This window comes from Cyanistes caeruleus, chromosome 16 (genome assembly GCF_971803275.1).
Source record: "Cyanistes caeruleus chromosome 16, bCyaCae1.hap1.1, whole genome shotgun sequence".
In the NCBI taxonomy this organism is placed as follows: domain Eukaryota; kingdom Metazoa; phylum Chordata; class Aves; order Passeriformes; family Paridae; genus Cyanistes; species Cyanistes caeruleus.
This window is the reverse complement of record NC_141716.1, coordinates 2,525,319-2,535,918: the sequence shown is the minus strand read 5'-3', so window position 1 is coordinate 2,535,918 and position 10,600 is coordinate 2,525,319. Positions and strand designations below refer to the sequence as shown.

Genomic DNA, 10,600 nt, shown 5'->3' with positions numbered 1-10,600 from the left:
AAAAAAAGGCCAAATTTCTCTTCAGGAAGGTTTGTTTGGTTATTTTCCATCTGAGACACCCAAAATTCCAGCTCCTGCCTCACACCTGTGGCACAAAACGCTCGGAGGACTTTCTGCGAAACGTAAAAACTTCCTCAAATCAGTAAAATGAATGGGAGACATCTCAAATTGCACAGCCAGGTTTTTGTGAATATTTGGAGACAGATTATTGCAACACAGGCAGATCCAGGAGCCAGAGCTGGTGGGATTGGTTTGTATTTTATTGGTTTTTATTGGGAGGCAGCCTCGCAGAGTTTGTGCTTGAGCTGCCTATTTAAGCAGGCAGAAGGCAAGATCATGACATCTTAGGAAAGGGAAAAAAAAAAAAGAAAAAGATTCTTGGAGATACATAACGTGTTTAATTGAAACCATTAGTTTTACTGGCAAACAGCTTCATCTTTCTGTTCTGTTAATCCGAACAAAGTGCTGCAATTATGACTCAATACATAATGTCCTCTAGTGCTACTCGCCCCACACTCCCCGAGCAGAGAAAGAAAACAGAGCTGCTCTCACTTAACAAAACATTCCATGCTTCTAGCCAGAATACTTTTATTATATGGTTATCATATACATCAGAATTATAGTGGGAACATTTACAAATATGTGAATTATTCCATATAACCTCCATTATTCACATACACACTAACTCACACACTCGTTTTTGTTGTTTTTTTTTTTTGCATGTCTACTCAGTTACCAGGTGAATGATGCACAAAATTATTGCTTTGTGAACAAACACCTCAGATTAAATCTATTCTTCAGTGGCAAGAATTGAGATTTAAAAAAAAAAAAAAAAAAATAAAGTCTTAAATACCCTGTATAACATACCTGTGCATAAACCTAAAGATATGTTTAGCTTACCCATTACCTTTGAAATACTTACCAAAATTAAAATTTGAAACCCATTTATAAAAAAAAGTATTAAAAAGTTCACCATTATTTACAAATCCGATTAAATTACACATAAATAAATATTTACATTCAACACACTGCTTCCCTTAATACACATAAAGCCTCCCTGGAAGTATTTTTTTGGCCTTTATAGGCAAAACAAAAAAAAAAAGTTTAAAAAAAAAAAGTTATGTGCCTATTCTTTCAAGTTTCCCCCCCAAATTTAAAAACAAGACAATATAAATATGTGAATAAAGCTGCAATATCCTTAGACACAGAAAGTGAATTTTCTAAAAGTATTTTCATTTTGAACTAGTCCTTGTTAAAAAAAAAACAAGATAATATAAACTGCAGCCAACATTGCTGCAGCTTTTAAAAGCCTGAATATTTCTGTAAAAAATAAGCATGTCAAATGCCATCTTAAATCTAGTAGGATTTTAGTACTCTTCTATGTTAATCTGAAAATAAAGGAAAAAAAAACACAATAAAAAAAATAAAAAAAAACTCAACAAAAAAAACTAAAAAAAAAAAACAATCCCACAGAATAATCTTACTATTTTCAGGTGTTTATAAAAAAATTTTAATGTACATAAATCTCTACACCATTGTTTAATACTGCTTTATTGTTATTGTTGCGTTTTGAGAGAATAAACCCCTGAAATTGTATCAGAGAGCAAAACAGGCTTCTGTCTAAAATCTGTCTCTGGAAAAACTACACGTGAAGCTGCTCAGCCACGAGATACTGAGATGTGGAAAAAAAAGGAATCTAAATAAATTTCTCTGTATAATTCCATCAACCCCCCCCCCCCCCCTTTATAGCACCACTTTTACAGCAAAGGATTCAATACACTTGTCCCAGGTACTTATCTTCAGGGAATTGTTTCCACACAACAGGGATACTGCAGCTTTTAGCAAGACTTGTCTCACGGATCCAGCAGGAGTGAAGATCATGGATTATTTCTTTTTTTAACTCCCCTTTTTCCCCTCTTTTCTTTAAAAAAAAAAAAAAAAGAAAAAAAGAAAAAGAAAAAATAAACCTCCCAAATCTCTATGTTCCCCCTGGCAAGAAGATCTGAGTCTGTGTGTAGGAGGAAGGATAAAGTCTGGTTTTCCTTTCACTTCCTGTGCTTGTCCATTTTGTCAATGGTTTTGTTGGTCTCTGCGGGGCTCTGGTCTCCAGCGTTCATGTAGGATTTGTCTGCAATTTTTAACGCTTCATTTAGGTAGTTCTGGACGGATGTCATGGCAGCACAGATGGCAGCGCTCCCAAAGCCATGTGTGATCAGGCTAAAATGAGTCAAACAGCCCTGGATGCCAGGGTCCAAGATGGGGCTGGGTCTTGTGTTTCCCAGAGGAGTTCTGTCCTGAGTGAGGAGGTCTGTGAATTCCTTACAGATCTGCCTGCAACACACAAAGGGCTCACACTTTACACCACGCAGATAAACTCAAATAACCCAGAAATCTGCGTCAAATATCTGGCATTTGTGCGGGAACTATGAGAAATTCGGTGTCTAAAATTAAAAAAAAACAACAAATCAGCCTCGTGTTTAAACTATAGGCAAGGGAGATTGGATTTCTAGACTTCCTGACGAATCTTCTGCTGCATCCCCATCACAAAAACACTGCAAAAAATAATCTGGTGCCTGCCTGGCTCTGCATCGTTTGCTCCAGATTTGGGGTGGGAATTCAGTGCTGGTTTCTCTGAGAACTTTCCCAGCTGCAGAAAGGCTGGGGCAGCTGAAGAGGGGATTTAATTTAGTTGTGTATATTCCATGTATATGTAGGGAGGCCGAGGCCCTGATCCTGCAAACACTAACACATATGCCTGGCAAAACATGAGTGCTTAATAATGCTCCAGCATATGTTGTTTGCTGCTTGGAAATCTGTCCCCTTGAAGGGATTTCACAGGAGCTGAGCAATCTTAACAGAATCATCACTTTATCAGAATTTCTCAATCACAAACGTCTTCCAGAGGATTTTTATTAGTGCCAGTAACAATGCCAATAATGAAAATACTCAGGGCAGGAGGAGTGCTCAGGAAAAATTTGCATAATGTTTAAACTATAGGCAAGGGAGACTAGATTTCTGAATTTTTAAGAGATGTATTCTTGTAAAAAAAGATCTCTTTTAAAGGAAGGCTGGATGGATTCAGCACCAGGAGTGTGTTTTGCATGCCTGAGGTGAGCACAAAGTCAGGACAACTTTCTCAGCAGTTTAGCAGGTTTTTCTCAGCCCCTCTGCAGAGGGAGGGTGCTGTCAAAAGCCCCAAACCAGAAAACATCTCAGAGCAGAACAAATCATGATGTGAAGCTCTGTTAAACCTGAGCCTGGCAGGGGAACTCAGCAGGGGAAAGGGGAAAGTTGAGCTCTCCAAACACCAGTTTTAGATAAGCTTAACTGAAGCCAGGTATTTCCTCCCAGGGACCTGCTCAGGACGGGGTTTATTCACAGGTACAAGGTGTCTGCAGAGCTGCCAGAACAAAGCTCCTTCCTTCCCCTTCCCCGAGGTTTCTAACAGGGATTTCTTCAAGCACAGGGACTTTCCACACCTACCAAAGGGTGCTTCCAGTGAACTATAAAAATCTTCAGCCATAATAGGGAAAAAGGGACTCTCCAGCAGCTCCTGGCTCGCTGAGTGCCAGGGGAAAGCTGGGAGGACACAGGGGCTGAGCTGCCCTTGTCCAGAGCCCTGACACTGCTCACATTCCCAGCCACTCCTGGGGACACCTTTTCCTTAGGGCTCTCCTGGTGTAGGACTTTTCCTCAAGTTTTCCCTGCAGTTGAACAGAACCAGTCCAAACTGCTTTAGTTACCTACAGGATTGTTACCCTTCTTATTGCTTCAGACCGAAATAAAACTGCTGCCATAGCTGAATTCAAACCAAAACCAAATAAAAAGAATTGCCTCATCTTCCTAATTAAAATTACACACAAAAATCTACCAAGCTATCCCCCAGTCACAGACAGTCACAGTCAGACGAAAACACGTTCAAAAAGGAGAAAAGAAATAAAATCCAAGCTGAAAACTCACTTTGCAGCAAGGAGCATGTTCTTCCTGTTTGCCATTTCGTTGCGGCCCATGTGTGGTCTGGTTAAATATTCAGCCACTGCTTTGGAAGGAAACTCTGTCTCACACACGTAGCCAAAGTCACGAGCAAGATGCACAGCTTCACCTGGGTGGGTGAAAGGGAGGGCTTGTTAAATTGTACAACATCATTTATTGTCAGGAAATCAGGGATATTATGGAAAAAAATGCTGTATTCCTGTTTTGGGAGGGGACACCTACTCACTACCATTTTTAATTGATGGTTCAGTGTTTCTTTATAAGTTTGTATCAAGAAATAAAAAGAGATTTATGGGGTTGACTGCTACAACAAAAGAATTCTCTTGCTTTTATACTAGAAAGAAAAATTCCTGTCTCTATCCAAAATAACTGCACAGCAAAGAACATGATCCAGACATGATCATGATATTTAAAATATCTGCCAACTAAATCCCACATTATAATAAAAGTTTTTAGTCTAGTATGCTTTTGTGAAAGAAGGAATGCACAGGAATTTTCAGACAGAAAACCAAATTGCAAGGTGTATAACCAGGTCACTTTTTTTTTTCTTCATTAAAACAGTTTGATCAAACTTAAAATAAAAGAGATTGGTGTGCAATGTGCCTGTGCGCACGTGAACACACATCAGCTCTCCAAAACTTCCCAAGGAAAGCTTTTAAATGCAAGTTTCTGCATTATAAACAGCAGGAAGGTATTGTTAGGTCATTTTTCACTCTTTTCATTTCGGTTGCTGCTTCTATTCCTATTAAACTGTGCCACTGCCAGGAGCTGCTTGAAACAGGAGCACCAAATATAAACCACACACGTCCATATATACACACCCTGCAGGTCAGCTGCACTGACAGAGGGTCCACAGAGCATGGCACACATTAAAGGGGCTCCAGTTTCCTTGCAGGAAGTCAAAAGCTATAAATCTCACTTTATAAGCTTGTTTATTAGCAAAGCTCCTGAGGACACCGCTGAGGTAGGGCAGGACTGCAGTCAGCTGTCCCAGAGTCCCAAAGTTTCCCAACAAGGAACCAAAGGCCCTGATGTGAGGAGTTTCACCCCTTTTTGCCATCCCTTGTGAAACCCAAAAGGAGTCAGGCAGGACAAAGGGGCCTTTGGCACCTCCTGGCTCGGAGCAATTCTGCATCCCTGCCAGCACCCCAGGGAGAAACAGGAGCAGTGGCTTTGTGGCTCACAGGGGACAGAAGAGCCCCTCAAAGGCAGCACAGCCCTTCCTTAGGTGCTGCGAGGTCCCCACTGTGCTCACTTTAAAACAGACAAAAAAAACCCCATTTTACTTTCAGGGGCTTTTTAACCTTTCCATCCTTTGCCTAGAGGATAAAAGCTGTGCACAAGAGGAGAAAGTTCATTTTTAAATAAACTCGGGACTGACCTTCCACCAAAGATGTCAATAGTGTCACATTTGCTGCTTTCCTTCTGCCAGCAGGAAGATTCAAGCCAATTTTATCCAGTTTTTCCCTTAATGATCTGCCACCATTTTTAGATTTGGCTCTGCAATTAAAAAGGAAAAAAATGGCCTTATTTATCTTCAGGGAACACTTCTTTTTAAGATGAGAAATTCCAGTTACTGACATTCAATAGGGTTCTACTGGGGTGGGGAGAAGATAAAAAACAGGCTCTTTTCAAGTGACCTACTTTTTAAATGCTCTACTTCAAACCAGCCAGGATGAAACACAGCAGGTCAAAATCAAAATATTTCAAACTGCACCACTGAAACAAACAGCTGTAGAACGATCAGGAGAGCCAAATGAAGTGTATGCAAAAAAGGGATGTAGCAAATGTCCTTGTAATGATAAATCAGGAGATTTAATAAAAAAATAATTCCACAGGGGCTTGGGAATCAGAGACAGCTCCACGTGCTGGTTTTGAGACAAAAACCCCAGCTCTAAACAGAGAATGAGAATTGCTGTCAGAGCTGTTTATAGCACTTCTCCAGAGGCAGCAGAAGTGCAAAGGAGTTTTATTTCCAAAGCCTATTAGGATTCAGCGTCGTTGGGCTTCTGAAAAATCAGGAACCGGCTGAAAGTCTCTGTGCTTGTGCCGATGTGGCTGCAGACACACAGCAAAGCCAGGGAAACACAAACACCGGGGAAATACGGAGGGGAGGGAGGGAATCATCCATCCTACCTTCGCAGGACTCCTCCTAGCAGGGAGGCATTGAGACACTCCGGGGGCGAGAGCCGCCTCTGCACCTCTGCCACTGTCACTTTGTACTTGGACGTGGAGCTGAGCAGGGAGAGCCTCCCTGGCACGGAGCAAAACACTTCGTTGGGGTTGATCACCACCCCAATTAATCCATCCTTTTGGCAGGGCAGGCTCAGAGCGCTGTTTTTCGTTAGGGAGATGGGACCTGCGGGAGGAGGAGGGAAAGCAGGTATTTTATACACGGGAAAAATAAATAGAAAACTCATTTGCTACGTCCTTTCTATAAAACAACTCGGGAGAGAGGCTTTTGTTTGGTGTTCAGTGCTCGTGTCCCGTTCCCCAGCATCCATCTGCAGCACAGGCACCCAAAGGGCCCCAAAACTACTCCCCAGAACAAATTCCAGCTGGATTTTGCCACTGGGTTGCAAAGAGCTGCAGAACGCTACCAAGAACGCTTTTCAAGGCACACAAAGCCCACACCTCTGGGGCAGGGGTAGCAAAGCCGCGCTCACAAAAACTCGGTGCTACAACAGACTCCAAATTAGCATCCTCCAGCTACTGCCAAAACTCTGCCCAAGCCAGGGCGAGGAGAAACCTCCCAAGCTCCTGCTGGGCTTCATCTTCCACCTCGCACACGCAGGTTTGAAAAACCGCCTTTGGAATTTAATCCCAACAAATTCCTAGCAGACAGCAGCACAGCAGAGAGGGAGGCAGGGGAGAAGCCAAAGTAAGGAGCTGCTCCTCGTTAAGAGCTTCAGCCTTTAGGTGAGGAGGGACAACAAAGGAAGGAGCAGAGCACAGATGCAGCTCTTCCATCCCCTCGCCAGTCCGCCCAGTTCTCCCAGTGCTGCTGCTGAAAGGGTTAAAGAGCCGAGCTCGGCCCCACTCCCGGAGGGGGAAGATTTGTCAGTGGTGCATCTGACAGCGAAATTATTCTCCCATGAGCTAAAGGCAGCAATCAGCGCTCTGACACACACTTCTGCTTTTCCTCAGTTAGGTATTTGTTTGAAGTCTTCAGAGGAAACTTCTGATTTTTTTTTTTTAAAGCACAAATTTGTTTAAAAACAAAAGCAAGGAAAAAACCCTAAATTACTGTAAATTGAGTCAATACGTCTTCCTCCTTCCTCAAAACCTCAGCTACAAACCAATTTCGATTAAGATAAAGCCAAACAGTCTTCTGCCAGAGAACTCAGTCTCTTCTCAAGTCTTGTAAAGAAGTTGAAAAAAAAAAAAGGGAAAAAAAAAAGTCTTCGAGTGCTAACAGCAACAAAAAAACCCAAACAAACAAAAGAAAATCCCCGTGTCACTTTACACGCACGTATTTCAGGAAAGATTAAAATCGGTTCAAGCTCCTGGTTTCGATTAAAGCCGGAACACAAGAGCACACGAGGGGGGACAGTCGTGTTCCCAGGGCACTTTGTCCCCGCCGCCACCTTCCCTCGGACATCATTAGAAAATTCCAGCGGCAGAGAGTGGAATAAAAACTCCTCCACCCTCCCGATCCCAAAGGATCGGTCTTTATAAAAATAATAGGGCGTCACTTCAGCGGTGCGTCACGAAACTTTTAACTATTGACAAGGGAAAGTAAAACTGCGGTGCCACCTTACTGACCTTTTCTAATGACTGTCTGGTCATGCATTAGTAAGTGTTGGTCTTCCACATTCTGGAAAGAGAAAGGGGGAGAAAGTTTCGCACCTGGAGGAGCTGAGAGGGGGAAAAAGCCGGGGAAATCCACCCCCTCCCCGCGCAGCCGCATCCCGAAGGGAGAAGGGGAGAAGAGGAGCGTTTATCCGCACGGACGGGGATGGGATGTGCAGAAGGGGATGGGATGTGCAGAAGGGGATGGGATGTGCAGAAGGGAATGGGATGTGCAGAAGGGGATGGGATGGGATGTGCAGAAGGGAATGGGATGTGCAGAAGGGGATGGGATGTGCAGAAGGAGATGGGATGTGCAGAAGGAGATGGGATGTGCAGAAGGGGATGGGATGTGCAGAAGGAGATGGGATGTGCAGAAGGGGATGGGATGTGCAGAAGGAGATGGGATGTGCAGAAGCGGATGGGATGTGCAGAAGGGAATGGGATCTCTGAGGAGGGAGATTATCTCTCCTTACCTGCACCTCCTCCATCTGGTGGGCCATGTCGTGCAGGCCCAGGTTATCGGCCAGCGCCGAGGCGTCCAGCCCGTGCCCGTGGGGCAGCAGCAGCTCGGAGCGCCGGAAAGTCTCCCGGCGGCTGCCGGCAGAGCCGCTCTCCAGCGCCGAGAGGTGCGGCACCAGCCCGGGGCGGCCGTGCGGGGCCAGCCCCGCCGGCTCCTGGCTCTGCCGGCTCGGCCAGGCGCTCTGCTGCTGGCTGGGCGGCGGCGGCGGCGGCTGGTGCAGGGGGTTGATGGAGAAGGGGTCCCCGAGGTGCGAGTAGGGGTCGCTGGACTGCGAGTAAGGCAGCGGCTGGTACGGGGGGGGGAAGTAGGGGGGCTGGAAGTCGGAGGCTCCCGAGTGCGAGAGCGGCGGGGCCGGGCTGTACAGGTGCTGGCTGACGGCGGAGAGGTGCGGCAGCCGCGGGTTCCCGTTGCTGCTCCCATCGTGCCGCTCCTGGAAAGCACACAGGGGTGGGGAACAACGGGGGGGACGTCAGAGGGGTCGGGGGACGCGGCGGCCGCGGGTGGTGGCACTCGGTGGCCCCCGGGAAGGGGAGAGGAGGGCGAGAGCCGCCCCCTCCTGCCCGGGGAGTTGGGTGTTTTTAAGGCACTTTGAGGAAGAAATCAGCCCCGCTCCCGGGAAGAGGTTACAAACCAGTTCTCGCTGCTCTCCTCATCGCAACTACCCCAGACCAGCCCCTTCTCCCGCTTGGGTAAATCGGCAGAAGAATCATTAAAATCAGAAAAATTCAAATCAGAGACGCAGCCGCGTTTCCGCCGCGCTGCCTCGGCTGGGAAGGAGACGGCGGGGCCGGGGGGCTGCGGAGCGATGGGGGACCCCCGGCACTCTCATCCTCCCCACCCCGAGGGGCTCCCGGGCCGGGGCTCCCGGCTCTGCCCGGCGGGGAGGGCCCGGCCGCTCCTCCGGCCGTGCCAGCGCCGCTTCTGCCCCCATTTCCAATCGCAGCGCTCAGAGCTGAAATGTCTACATCGAGCTGATCCAGGGATTTAGCAGCTTCTGGCTTCACGGTCATTAAAATAACAGGGCTGGTTAATAAGAGGTGAATGGGGTCCCAATGGAGCGTGAAGCGGGGACTGCAGCTAATCTGGAGGAGCCGAGCAGGCGGGACCAGCGCAGCCGCGGGGACACGGGGGGACACAGGCGACTTCGGAGAGATCAAAACCCGGCAGCACCTCGCTGCGGAGCACTTCCCGGGGAGGAAAAAAGGTGGGGAGGAAGGGTTCGCCCTGCCCGGCCGGTACCTGCCGGCCCCTCCGCATCCCGCCCGGTGCGCTGCGCTCCGACAGCCCCGCTGGCCCCGGTCCCGCACGGCGCTGCTCCATGCGGGATGCAAGCTCGGTTCTCCCAGCTGGGGCCCATGTCATTCGAGAGTTCAAAAAGACTCGGTAAAGAAAAAAAAAAAATATATATATATATATATATATAAAAATAGAAAAATATGAAAATAAAAATTCGTACCTCCAAAGTGAAAAATAAAAGGAGAAAAAAAAAAAAAAAATGCAAAGCGGGGTCTTCGGGCAGGGACAGCTGCGGTCCCGGCGGGGCTGGGCTGGGCTGGGCTGGGCTGGGCTGGGCTGGGCTGGGATGGCAGCGGAGCCCCGCGCTGCCCCACGCGGGACCCCCGAGCCCCAGCGGCGACCCCTCCCCGCAGCCTCTCACCTCGCAGTCCTCTTCGTACTTGACATTATCTGCTAGTTTCCACAACATGGCGTCCAGCGTCCGGACCAGGTGCTCGGTGCCGCGATGGGAACAGCTCGGCCCCCGCCACGGGCGCTGAATCCACGTCGGGCGCTGGGGAAGAGCGGCGGCGCCCCGGACGGAGCTCAGTTGGCAGGCATGAAGGCAGCAGGCGGACTAACCCTCCGCGCCGATGGTCACTCGGCTTTTTTTTCCCTGCCCAGACGCCCTTAATGGCAATAGGATTATCCTAACTCCTCCCCAGGGATGGCTCGGGCGCCGCGGCCGGCAGCCACTCAGGAGGGAGCGCGCAGCCCCAAGCCACTCCTTCCGCGGCCGCGGAGCCTCCGCCGCCCCCTCGGGGTGCGGGGGTCCCTGCCTGGGGGTCACTCCTGCCCATCCCCCGGCTCCTGCGCTCGCTCCGGGGGCTCCCCGCTCCCCGCTCCCCGCCCCCCGGGCACCCCCCGAGCTTTTGGGGCCAAATAAACTCGGGAAAAGTCCTCGGAGGGAAAGCGAGAAAGTCCGAGAGCAGCCGGGCTTTCATTTGCATAATTGTCAAGAGTTTGAATTACTGATTACAACTTGTAAGCTAGCAATGTTTAAGGTATAATTTACTTAAT

The 10,600-nt window shown here is 47.9% G+C and overlaps 1 protein-coding gene across 1 annotated transcript; it reads right to left on the bottom strand.

Annotated features, from left to right (window-relative positions):
- Positions 1-378: 378 nt before the first annotated feature.
- TFAP2C (transcription factor AP-2 gamma) lies at positions 379-10,218 on the bottom strand. The gene is made up of 7 exons (XM_086852537.1): positions 9,963-10,218; positions 8,259-8,735; positions 7,759-7,810; positions 6,130-6,352; positions 5,375-5,493; positions 3,961-4,102; positions 379-2,331 (listed from the first exon to the last, which is right to left on the bottom strand). The coding sequence occupies exons 1-7, from the start codon at positions 10,008-10,010 to the stop codon at positions 2,046-2,048; spliced, it is 1,347 nt and encodes a 448-aa protein (XP_086708663.1). The 5' UTR covers positions 10,011-10,218; the 3' UTR covers positions 379-2,045.
- Between the last annotated feature and the right edge of the window lie 382 nt (positions 10,219-10,600).